This window comes from Xylona heveae, assembly GCF_001619985.1.
Source record: "Xylona heveae TC161 unplaced genomic scaffold L228scaffold_1, whole genome shotgun sequence".
Classification (NCBI taxonomy): domain Eukaryota; kingdom Fungi; phylum Ascomycota; class Xylonomycetes; order Xylonales; family Xylonaceae; genus Xylona; species Xylona heveae.
In genome coordinates this window covers 2,542,835-2,555,651 of record NW_017264193.1, presented here as the reverse complement: position 1 = coordinate 2,555,651, position 12,817 = coordinate 2,542,835, and the positions used below count along the sequence as shown (strand labels likewise).

The following is a 12,817-nucleotide window of genomic DNA, read 5'->3' as shown; positions in this document are numbered from 1 at the left end:
TTCCTATTAATACATCTCACATTCGACAATTATGACAATACCATTCAGCATTCTGTTAACCGGTTTCTAAGTGAAAGATTTTGGACTCAATAACACCGGATCGCGAGGGCAGGCACTGTTCTATGTGGGGCTGTCCCGTGAGACTTGCCAGAACGTGACATAGCCAGTGAAGAATTTAATTATACAAGCTCGAGGCTTGAGAAATCTGCGTCTACTCTTTTTCTTTCCACCTTTCAAAATGTCTTAATCGCCTTTCAAAAAACACTCCGAATTGTCCAACGATCTACATCTTGGAACGCATTGCGGAGCTTAACTCCAAATCCCTGAATCTGGGGTTTTTTTGGCTCCTCTGGAAATGTATCTGGCATTTACCAGTGGCCCAAGCCGTCATGATTCTCTTGACAAAACTCCCGGCTTTCTGTCTCCCTATGCAGATCAACAAACGTTTCATTGATCTTTCCTGACCGACAGGTAGATTGGACCAACTAAGAGGCCTCGATCCTCGAACTTCTACAAGTTTTCCAGGTCTAAGATGTAACTTAGCTCACTGGGAAATAACCCAGGGGTGCTTGAAGCCGCTTCTCATTTCTCTTAGGCCAGATCGAGCCAGGCTTCAGCCGAATGCCCGGTGGCTGGCTCTGCGATTCAAGTAAACATTATTTATGGGCATCATGCGCTTTCGTTGCATTTTCTGACTGCAGCTCAACAGAGGATGAAACCAGATTATCGCCGCTCAGCCTTTTGCAGTTCTACTATTTCTCTCAAAGCGGTCAAAAGTCTAACACCTACTCTACTGTCAAACCAGTATTCCGCGGAGATGCAAGAGAGAGAAAGAATAATTTTAGACTTCCGGTCTTAGAAACTTTTGGGATCCACTTCCCAAGACCTCAAGCTCTTCGATTTTACAACTCAGTGACAGAGCTTGTGCCAGTATCACAACAGCCAAAGCAGACACTGAGGACATCATTTGCCCGAATGGTACTGCATCTCATGCTTTCTTTTTTATTTTTATCCTTCATAAAGGATCCAGTCTTGAGAACTTTATCAAATGCACCGACTGTGCAAATCCTTGACTTGCGGCTAGAATCTCACAGTTAAGACCATTTTTGATCTATCACGGACTAGACCTCTCCGGTTCTCACCAGGCCAGCGATGATCCTGCAAGTCGAAAAAAAAAAGACAAATGCCAAATCCCAAGTGGAAGCTCAACAGCAACAGTGCAGCACATTACAGCAATTTGGAAAATAGAAGACATCTACTCAACTGAGATTTCCGACAAATAATTTCTTACTTTACTACAAGCTTATTTTCTCTCAGAGTCTCAGTGCATCTCAAGCTTCGGAGGGACACCTCTTTCACCTGTCAAAGAAGCCGAAAGAATGATGGGTCAATGAAAATATCTTTTGCAACAAATTCAGCCAGTTCCAAAAGGAGGATCACGCCGGACTATTTCCAGTGGAGTGTCTAACCACAAATATACCTTTTGATCAAATGACAAGGCGATATTTGAGATAGCCTAGAGAATGGCGGGCGAACATGTCCGGAGTCTGGCCAAAAGGCTATCACAGAAGACCATAGTGTCCGTCAAGAAAATATTTGTCCGCTTGCGCCAAATTGAAAGAAGCTGAGTTAAGCCGTGCTTCGAATACTGAATATATTCTTGACCCTGCATCGATTCATTTAATTGATAGCCTTAATATTGATCACCCAGTCATTGCAATCACTCTTTAAGGCTTGCAAAATATCATCATCGGGAATTCGATTCCTTCAAAATATTATTGAGTTAACACAAATCCCACATACATACGGGACCTACGAAGAGCAGCGAGTATATTCTTTTCGCTCACTGGGACGAGCACGTTACAGCTTATTTATCCGGGACCATTGCATACCTCTGAAAGATCTCCAGGTCACGAGCACCGACTCGGCCTCAATTGCCGATACATCTTTCAGCCTTCAGTCTGAATTTGACAGACTTTAGAATCTGAACCATAAAACCAAGACTCCCAAGACACGGGGCACCTAAATATCTTGGGAAGCCAAGTTTGCAAAAGGATCAGAATATGAGAACTTACTTATTAACCATGATCTTCTAGAGTTTCAAAGGAGCTCCGAATCAAACGGCCTTAGTCCAAAGCAAACTGTGCAGCTTGGTCGCTAGAACTCACCAAGTTATAGGAATTTTTTCCTCGAAATGCGCTTCTCAAGTGTGTCCGGGAGACCGACTGGAAGAGTTACAGCATTACTGCGTCTCACTGACCAGAGTTAGAGAACCTTAAGAAAATTCCAGTCCTAGGAAGGGCTGTGCCAGGGGTACATTAAACCGGTCGAGTCGCTGTTCTATCTCGTTTAAGGAAGAAGACGACGGGAGTGGTCAAAGAGCTTCATTGAACAGAACTCATAAGGTCTAACGGTGAAAAGAGTATCGCTTCTTCAATTGGAGAGCATCAATGTCCCTAAAGGCGTTGGACGAATATTAATGACTTTAATAAACACGTCAGAACAGGTAAAAGAAGTGATCGAAACAACATGTGCAAACAGATCGACGTTGAAAGAAACTTCTGCGAACAAAATATCCAACAGTAGAAGCGGCAATGGAACTCCTCAGATCAAATAGAAGTTAGCCCCTGGAAGAAGGAGGAGGTCTCAAGAAAACTAGCCTCCGGCATGTGGTCGAAATTGCCTGGAGAATTTTTCGTTATTCTTCCAAGAGAGTGGTTCATACCTGCTGCTCCTTTGCAAGCTCCTTTGCAACCGAATTGGTTTCAGAAGCAATTAAAACAACATAATGCAAACACATCGACTTTGAAAGAAAATTCTGCGAACAAAATACCCAACAAAAGGAGCGGCAATAACACTCAACAGATCAAATAGAAATTAACCCCAGAACGAGGGAGGAGGTCTCCAGAAAACTCGCTTTCGGCGTATGGTCAAAGCTGCCATGCGAGAATTTCATAATTTTTCCAAGAGTATGGCTTATACCTCCAGCACTTCTACAAACAAAACCCAGTACAAGAATGATCTGTTCTTGTCGAAGGAATGATTCATTTCTCGTTGTTGGATATACAACACAGTATATCTTATACTCAACGGCGTACAGATGTACACCACAGCAACGGCAAGGGCTTTTTAAGATTCCTGGAAGGAAAAGACTGGACAGTGGCAGTTGAGGAGAAGAAGATCGAAATTGATATCTTGTTTTGTGAAAGAGGGAGCAAATAGAAAGGAGGTTCAAGCGGCAGCCAGCCTGATTAGGAATTAGCACATTTGATGAACTTTTGCTCCTCAAAAGTGGCCGCAATCCTCTTCCTCCGCCGCTCAGTCGAATGAAAAAGCAGCAAATGGCTGACTCTGTCGGCGGTTACGCGATCTTAATAAGAAGGAGAACACCCTTATGAATAGACTTTCCTGTCTCTCCCATGACTTCGATTGCTCCGATTGCTCTTGAGCCCTAGCTAAAGCTTGGGAAGTTAAGGAGTTAAGACAGATGCTGACGGATACATCGCACACAATACCTCAAGAATATCGAACATGCACCGTGGCAATAACAATCAAGCCCTTGTTACAGCCTACCAGGGTGGGCTGGACACCTTCAAATGAACAGAAAGATAAAACACCTAACCGATAAAAGAACTATAGGACTAAAGCAGAGCTGCCAAATAGCTCATGCTCATGGCTTCAATCAAAATATGGATCATTACCCCGCTTTCAGAGACATCCTCTCAAAGAAGCCCTTGAACGAATCTCCAATAGAGAGAAGACTTTATACATGACAGTGAAGTGGGAACCATGCAAGAAGTCATTTGATTATTTCCTTCTCCTCTGATATTTTTGAGCTCAATACTCCGAACAGAGTCAGGATGAGAGAGAAAGCATTGAAGTCTCCGGAGTTCTTTCTCATCCTTCTTGGTTTCTTCTTCAGTTTTCATTTTATTATCCAAATAAACGCGCCGAATCCGAGCCATTGAAAGAATTTTCTCTTCGAACAACTGTCTTGCTCTAGACTTATAGAACTCCGTTGACACACGTACGACTGCCATAGGAACAGGCATCGACGATACGTCATCTACAAAGGCAGCGATAACGGCAACGGTAACGGTAACGGCAATAGAACATGGTACGACCTTGTCCACCCAATAAGTGGAATTGATGATTCGTTACTTCCCTAAATGATGGCACCGCTGTATCACACATTACTGCGCAATGCAGATGGAACGTGGCACCTGCTGCATACTTAAAAACAGAGCAGAGCCCAGAGTCAGGAGAAGGAACTTGATGCTGCGGCTGAGATACACGTACACACGGGCGGATAAGAGTCTTCGACTCTCCGGCATTCATCTCCCCGCTTTCGACGCAACGAGTCAACGAGTCAACGAGTCAGTGGGGCTCTGCTCTTCATCTACTCATCAACTGACGAACCACTCTAAAAATCCCAGGATCAGTGTGGAACTAGGAGATATGAAGACAACTGGCAAAGCAATAGACCTTATGGAGTCCTCCGAGCTTATTCGGTCTGCGCCCTGGACCACGACAGCTTGCGGGGAAAATGTATCTCTTTTTGCCTTTGTGCATACTGAATCCAAATAGCGCATCTCAAGCAGGGAGGGACATTGCGTTCTGGGTCTTGGGCGAGCGTATCCCCTTCGATCCCACGTCCATTTGATATTTAGCTCTCCTGTACAGCCAAACCAGACAGTTATGTTGTGTCGTGCTGTCTTGGCTGGCATCGGCTCCTGTTCCTGCTGAAGATGAGAAATTACTCAAGACACGCTGATATATGAAGGCTTTTGAAGGCTCTGGAGACCCCTGGATTTTGTCTTGTCTGATGTAACTTGCTCCAAATGAGCAAAGAACAAAGGAAGGCCGAGAACCCAAGCCATAGTCTGGCTCCAAGGCCGGAGTGGTATACCATTGGGTTTTGGCGTACCTTGAAAAATCAATGAACGCCGTACCGGCGGATCGGTGTCGTGACGTTTGAAGCTGTCGAGGCCGTGTGAACGGCATTGCATAAGAGTCTCATAATTAAACCAGCGGCAGGTGGCGGATAGGTACGGCGGATTGCGGTCTATGCATGCCTGACTTCGAAGGAGAAGGGAAAGAAGAAGAAAAAGAATAAACGCAAAGGTGTTCAAACTGGAAATTGTCACAATGATGGATGAGACGCAAAGATTGATTGCACCACCATGTTCTATTGCGATCACGGGTCAGATTGGTATCCACCAGCAGGAGAGAAATGTTTAGTCTGGTCTATAGAAAGAAAGAAGGAACTAAATAAACAACTATTCGTTGTAAATAGCTGTTGTTGTACGGATACATGCAGTGGAAGCTTGGGGCGGCGGGGCATCATTTTGATCCACGTGATAAAGAAGCCAAAAATTCCCAATCATATCTTCCCTGGTAAACCTCTATTGCTACAAGATTGCGTTCTAAAGTCTCTTACTAACTTTTTGTTTGTCTCATGATGACCATTAGCCGGTCCATTTCAGGACTACGGCTTAAGCAAAGCCTTTAGAGGTTGATAGCCGTGCCACAAACCTATAATAAGCGCAGCGAGAATAGACGACGAGCCTGTGAAAATGATTGTGCTTTCGTAGAGACCTGCACCGAAACGCCCCGGTGAAGCCTTCCCAGACACCAAGGCGGCGCTGATAGGTCCCACAAGGATATTTCCAATTCCCTGCAAGAACACAAATATGGGAAAGGTGGCAAACACATTGGACGGATCTTTGGTCACTGCAAGACCCATTGCGACGCGCATGGTTCCAAATGCGAACCCGAAGAAGCCATATATAAGACTAAAAACAACAAGCAGCGGCATAGATTTTGCCGGACCCCAGAGTCCAAAGGACGCCGCCGCTGCTACAATGCAGCAGGCGATTGCGAGAAAGCTCACCGATAGGTTCTTGTCCGACAAGAAGCCAAAGAAAAATTGACCAAGAACCTGAGCGATTGACATCAGGGCTGAAAGCAGAGCACCTTTGATGGTAGGCATTCCAACAGACGTCGCGTAAGAGGGCAGGAACACGACCGGGAAATAGAACCCAAGGCCCTGGACAAAGATCGAACATGCGTAAACCCAGAATAGAGGTCGCTTGAAGAATGCCCAATCAATCCTTGCCAAAGTCGCAGTTTCAGAAGGTGGTAATCTGCCCCTAAATAGAGGGAGCAGCGGAGCTGTGAGGATAAACATTGCCACTGCACTGGCCCGAAGGGTTATTCGGTGTCCGTACTTGGCAAGAAGAGACTCGAGGATGAATGGCATCGCGGCGCCAGTGGCTCCTGAAGCAGCAGATATGAGGCCAAATGCCATGCCTTTCCGAGCAACCCACCACTCATTCACCATGCTGATAGTGGGATAAGAGAGTGTCACAAAGCCTATACCGTAGAGTACACCTTGAGTCACGATAAGACCGTTGACAGAGTTCACGAAAGATGCAGCTAGCAAGCCGATGATGCATAACGGCCAGCCAGCCCAGATCTGCTGTCGTTGGTGTTTGGGAAACCTCTTCGTCAGGGCCGCAGAGAACGGAGCACCAACGGAATAGAGACCTTGAGCTAGGGTTCCAATGATAGGGATGTTGGCTCGATCATTTTTGAACTCGGGGAGATCGGAGTAGTAGTTCTGGAATATGCCAAAACACATGGGAAAGCCTGCAGCATTGTGTCAGCCAGCCTGAAGTGCCAGAGAAGAAAGAAAGATGGCCCAGGATAATACCCCAAAATAAGGCCTCGATAACGAAGGTGGCGATGAGAACGATCCAGGCATCCCGTCCACGGTCAACAGGTTTCAATTCTTGCCCTTGCGAGGCCGCTTCATGAAGATCGCCATGTTCATTAGAATGCTGATCTCGTGATTGCAGCTCGATGGTGGGCAATTGATGCTCATCTGTCGTAGACATCTTGTTCACCGCAGTAGGCCTGTGAGCCACATTGCGGAAAGAAATATAACCCGTGTGCAATGAAGAGCTGCGGTAGTGTTATGACATCGTTGTCCTTATCTGCAGACAAAAGGGCTCACTTGACTCATAGCCATCGCGCAATGGTAACTTAGCTAAGAGGAGTGGTGTTATCAGTACCGAGTATAACCGTTGTCTAGCGGTGGACTCCCGATGAGCTGCGTATCGCTGCCCCTGCACTCTCCACTTTTTTCAGATATCGCAAGCACGATAAAATGCATATCACTACGCTAGGGCATGGCTTTGTATAAAATGACCCCAAAAGGGTAAATCAAGTCATTGGGGTCAATAATATAAACAGTTGTAGAAACATGTTATAGCATAGATATGAATAAAAATAATATCGTTCATCATGCTGAGTGTTAAGCTATCAGAGCCCGCTGGTGCCATGTTTACGTGTGTTGCCTTGCATAAAGAGTTGCCGGAATCCTAGTACTGCCATAGAAGTAGACTCTAGAAAAGATAAAAGTAGACAGGTCATCATTGTACCATGGTAACACCCCTCTGTGAGGAAAACATTCCAAACAATGAGATTGAAGCGAAAATGAGAAATGTAACAAAAGCAATGAAAAGGAATAATGTCATGAGGATAATGATAGTGATAGCGACAATGATAATAGAAGAAAGTCGTTGACGGGAAACAGGATGCATGAGAAAGCATCCCTTCTGAGGATCCACAAGATCACCAACCGGTTCATTCTGCCGCTGTAAGACTCCAGAGAATAGTTGTCACGGCAAAAGTCTAGGTCGGCGGCTGATATGTTGACACATATCAACAATTGCTGCCGAGCTGTTTCTGATTCGAATCGGTTTCAGTCGGAGTTAACTCCGGCCCCGACTCGCCTTCACTCTCTTCTACTATACTCTGAGTGGTCACGTTCTCCAACTCTGATCCACTCTCTTGAACTTGTTTCTTGGCCTCGGCAACGATGGCGTCTGCCTCGCTGATGCCTCCATCTTTTGTACTCGATGGATCGCCTTCAACGCCAATGGGCTCGATTTTCCGCTCGACTGTGCCTTGCACAGCTTTACTGTCGAATCGAATGACCATGCATGAGAGATTGTCTGTTGAGAAGCGTGAGAGTGCGTGATCGACGAGCTGTTTTGACGCGGCTTGCGGGTCAGCAGTATGTCGAATGAGATCAACGGCTTCTTGATCCGAGCAGACGTCCCAAAGCTATTTCGCAGGTTAGCAACATTTCTCACTCTTGATCAATTGGAAGGGACAAACATACACCGTCACATGCGAGAATAAGAAATTCGTCAATGTCTGGCTGCACAACTGTCTCCGTCGTGTAGGGGTGACCAGTGACAAGATCCTTCATGTACGAGTCACCGAGAGCCCTGGTCACTGCCAAAACGCCATTGACGCGGTTGTTCAGGATAAGGCCGCCGGCATTGGCAATGCGTTTTCCTTCATTATCGTCACTACCCTTGTGATCGTAGGACAACCGCAGGGCCTTTCCGTTGCGACAGAGCACAATTCGAGCGTCGCCGACATTGGCCGTGTAAAGGACTCGTTGCCGCGAGGCCGACTCTTGTAACCGCAAATGAGCAACGGGTGTGGCCAGGTTGCTTGATTTTGAGTCGTCGCCAGCAGTGCCTGACACATTCGTCTGCGATTGCGCTGCTAAACTCGACGAGTCCGCGGCGAGTCCTTCCCCAGAACTAGATCTGAGAGCGGCAGCTGTGGCAGGGGCAAGGGCCATGGAACCCGTCGCAGAATGCGAGTTAGGTATCCTATCCTCCCACCGCAAGACCGCAACAACTGCAGTACACCCGCTGTTCTTTAAAGGCAGTCTCTCTAGCTGGTGGTCGACCATGGTGAAGGTCTGGTCAAGCAACTCAGGGACCGGTGTATTGGGATTCCGTCGAATACAGTCCTCGAGCAGCAAGTGCAATTTCTTGCCGCACCAGTCGGCAGCAAACGTGCCGGCATGACCGTCAAAAATGGCAAAATATCCATTGTCGGTTTCAACCACTTGTGATGAGGAACCGGATGCGCTCGAGTCTGAATTGGAACGGTCTGAGATGGCGGATTTGTTGGGCGGGGAGCTCGAAGGAGAGCCAACGACAGGGGCGGGAGTGGATAGGAAGTTGTAAAGGTACGCATGCGTGTCTTCCATGGTTCGACGGCACTTTTTGTTCTTGTCCTCAGTCACGCCGACTCGAAAGGTGGAGCGTGGGCCCGGGAACGATTCACCGGCCGAATTATTGAGAGAGCCCTGCGGCACGCTGAGAGCCGGGTCCTTCTTCCCGAGCTTCTGAATCGGTGTCTGAATCGGGCCATCGCCAGACGAATTTGAGGAACCAGAAAGATGCAAAGAATTCTTCGCGCTGGAAAGCAATGCGCTCGCTTTACTGACGCCACTACTTCTTCGCTTCTTGTCACCAGCTGAATGGGCCTGATCGTCCTTCTTTTTGGCCGATGGACTGACGCTGATGCTGTGTCGCTTCTCCACCACATAGTTATCGCCACTCTCAGGGACAGTTAGCCCGCCATCCGGCTGAGATTTTGACGGCACAGACTGGGCCCTAGTCGTGTTCCCATTGTCCTTGTTGGATGTCGATGTGGCGGTGCCGAACATTCTGTTGAGCAGCCCTCCTTGTGAGGAGAAGCTCAAACGCTTGGAACCTGCCAGATTGATAGAGATGAGCTGTAGTCCCTTGACGAGGACCAGCAATCGGGAGGCCAATGGGGGGTGCAGGAACCGTTCTGATGGGAGAGGGGTTGTCGGATAATATCGATAACGGTCTCGTGCGCTCGTCAGGGCGGGGATGGATGCGGAGTGAGGTCGGTGGCGGGGACAAAGGTACCGGTTTTAGCGGTCGTTCAGGCTTAGGATAAACGTGCGAATATTGTAGATTTGTCGTCTGTTATATTTTCGCTGGTCCTGTACAATCGATATTCCTTTGAAAGGAAATCTAATCATTTGCGTGAGCAATCAGTATGCGTTGGACATGCAGCGCTTATAAGTGACGGGCGACAGCGCTTACATGATTCTGGGAAGCGCGTCCTTTAAGCCCCCCACGACAACTCCGGGCGTAGGTATCAATGGCGCAGCGCCGGAGTAATGAGAGTCTGAACCGGTTCGAGCAGCGCAATGCAAGACGTGTCTGAAGTGGCTCACAAGGGCAAATAGACGGAGAGTAGGAAATCGAGAGGATGGACAGTCTGAAGAGGGGAGCGTTGGTGCTCAGGTGGTGGATTGTCGTCTTTCGGGGTTAGTAGAGGTGGATAACGAAATCGGGGGAGCTTAGACCCAACTGCCGACGGACTTGAGTCCAGTGAATGATGGATCCTTTGCCCTCTTGGTATTTCGTTTCGGGGCGGGAACGATGACACAAGTCGCCCCTCGCCTACTTGGTAAGGGTTCCTCTTCACGGATGGACGTCAGGACGTGCAACGGCAAAGGTTAAGTGAAGTTCGGAAAACTCAATTGTCAAGCACCTTTTATTTTGGGTTGAAACACTCTCGAATCATCAATGTATGTTTAATTTTAGTTGTGACTAAGGATTGAATCCCAGCTTCTGTAGAATTGAAAGGGTCGTCCTCGCGTTGTGTAGTACCTTGCCAATGCGTGATGTGTTCCACTTCAAGCTGTCTGTTCACTACGCTGAAGGTAAGTATCAATGACAAGTTGGGCCGTACTGAAGTATACAGCTTCATTGACCGGACGGCATACCAAGCCTGCGAAAGAAGAGAGACAGCCGGATAGCTTTGGGACGCCAACGGAACTTCGGGCGGCAAGGCCGGCAGATGCGTCAGCGGCAGGAACACACGGCAGAGAACCAATTTAAGAATAACCTAGGAAGGGAGAGAGAAACAAAGGGTTTAGACACTGCTAATAATGAGAGAGAGAGCTTGAGGCGATATAATTCAAATCAAGGATCGAGGGGAAACGGATGGGGAACGGGCCCAGAGGATGTGGGGTTGGTCAACGCCACTGTCGCCCACTAAACAATCGCAAGCACTTCCCTCTATCAAACTATTGACTTTAGTCCCTGACTTGGTGCACAATGACACGCGGACTTTCCTCAAGTGTTCCTCACCTATAAAGTGGAGCATTATTGGATCCTGGTTCAATACCCCCTTAGTCCTCACTTTGATAGCTATACAGAAAGACGTCGATAGCAACAACAATTAATCGTGAACGATTTTTGTATAATTTATCTAGCCGCGTCTTTACATATTAAATCTTAGACGACACTTACGTAGGATGATGACTTCGAATATTCCTGATCGACATACCATATTAAGCAACTGAAATTCTTTATGGGACCGTGATAGGGGTTTATCAATGGTATCTATTAATTATAAGAGTTCCAAATCCGTGGTGCATATATGTTAGCCCATGGACCCATTCATGCGTATACACAGGGGGAAAAAAGATGAAATCTGCCATTTGACTTCGGAACACCAAAGCCATGCGAATAGTACCAGGCCTTTGGTCAATACAATCGCATGAAGTCCACCTCAGACGGATATATCTTGAGAAGCTGTTGATCAAATTTCACATAAAATGAAAGAAACGAATAAATAACCATTCAAGGGGGGTTCAAGGTTCGAAAAAGCGCTTTAAACCAAACAAACGCCGCCTCCTTCAAATATAGGTATGTGGCAGATTGCATCCGCCTTGTCGGGAGTCAATCCACCTCTTTATCGCCGCAGGCTGTCCAACCTGGCCTGGAGGTCGTCGTCGCCTGGATCGCCACCTCCAATAGCCTCGGCCACACGGCCATCTGAGACCGCTGTCTTTTGTAGTCCAGATGGAGTCTCTCCGAGCTGTCATCGTTCCCATGTCAGTAGCTCTATCGCGAATTTGGGTCAGGGTATCACATACAGCCTGGCCCAGGTCGACGCCGATCTCGTCCAAAACCTCCTTGACAACTTCCTCTCCTTCCTCTTCGTCCTCAAGGCCGGTAACGTCGTCTATGGCATCATCCATCATTTCTTGTCGTTGATCCATTATATCGTTTTCGCCTTCAAACTCCATCGCAATGCGTTGAAGAGCAGGAAGATTCATGCTGCGGTTCATACTTCCCAGAAGAGCCGTGGCGCCTTTCATCGACTGCATCATCTGCTCATTGCTACGAACCGTCTGGGTTGTGTCGTAGGTTAGAATCTACTCAAGAAAATTGCGAAGGACAGGGAAAGTACCTGAATACGCAGAGAGATTGCCTGAAGTTGCGTGCGCATCTGGTAGAACTTCTGAATGTATCTGGTTTATTGCAATCCCATAAGTATGTTTTCGATTCTGCGAAGGAACTCCGGGACCGCGAGCGCGCCATCATCCCTGCTTCTAATAGCAACTATACCTTCTCGTTCGAACCAAATCTTTCGCCTGAATCTTGCAAGCGCCAATTTGGCCATTCTTGGCACTCTTTTTAATATCCTGCACCAGCTTCTTCTCCTGGTTCTCAAGCTTAACGCGCTCCCGATCAAGCTCACGTTGTGTCTTCTCTAAAGCTCGTTGGTGCTTGCGCAGACGCTCCGCTGGCGTCATACGCTTTCCAAATGCCCATTCGACAATCTGTAAATTAGCAGTTAGTTCGGCAGCCGTGAAAGACTTGCAGCTCATAGAAGCTCCCTCTGCGTACATTCATGGTGTCAGTTATGATAAGCTCGACGGTGGTGAAGAAGGTGTTGCTCTCGAAGATAGACAGATAGAAGTCGATCAGCACGAGCACATCTTCCTAGCTAAATTTAATGGCTGTGTAATTCTCTTTCGTAGAAAATTATTCGGAGTCTGATGAATTGTAGACCGAGTAGCTGCCTGTGAGCTCTTACTTGCTGCTCGCCCCTCCCGCCATCATGGGGCTGGTGACAGTTATCTTATCAACAAATCTGCGTTATGAGC

General features: G+C 47.4%; 3 protein-coding genes across 3 annotated transcripts; all 3 read right to left on the bottom strand.

Annotated features, from left to right (window-relative positions):
* Positions 1–5,060: 5,060 nt before the first annotated feature.
* L228DRAFT_254939 (MFS general substrate transporter) lies at positions 5,061–7,037 on the bottom strand. Its single transcript, XM_018333861.1, has 2 exons — positions 6,716–7,037; positions 5,061–6,651 (listed from the first exon to the last, which is right to left on the bottom strand). The coding sequence occupies exons 1-2, from the start codon at positions 6,897–6,899 to the stop codon at positions 5,489–5,491; spliced, it is 1,347 nt and encodes a 448-aa protein (XP_018192280.1). The 5' UTR covers positions 6,900–7,037; the 3' UTR covers positions 5,061–5,488.
* A 691-nt stretch (positions 7,038–7,728) lies between these two features.
* Positions 7,729–9,544, bottom strand: L228DRAFT_265094 (protein serine/threonine phosphatase 2C; the record flags this gene model as incomplete). Its single annotated transcript, XM_018334652.1, has 2 exons — positions 7,729–8,133; positions 8,192–9,544. The coding sequence occupies 2 exons, from the start codon at positions 9,542–9,544 to the stop codon at positions 7,729–7,731; spliced, it is 1,758 nt and encodes a 585-aa protein (XP_018192279.1).
* A 1,644-nt stretch (positions 9,545–11,188) lies between these two features.
* Positions 11,189–12,762, bottom strand: L228DRAFT_243223 (Snf7-domain-containing protein). Its single transcript, XM_018331636.1, has 5 exons — positions 12,558–12,762; positions 12,276–12,490; positions 12,118–12,178; positions 11,801–12,058; positions 11,189–11,742 (listed from the first exon to the last, which is right to left on the bottom strand). The coding sequence occupies exons 1-5, from the start codon at positions 12,561–12,563 to the stop codon at positions 11,617–11,619; spliced, it is 666 nt and encodes a 221-aa protein (XP_018192278.1). The 5' UTR covers positions 12,564–12,762; the 3' UTR covers positions 11,189–11,616.
* Between the last annotated feature and the right edge of the window lie 55 nt (positions 12,763–12,817).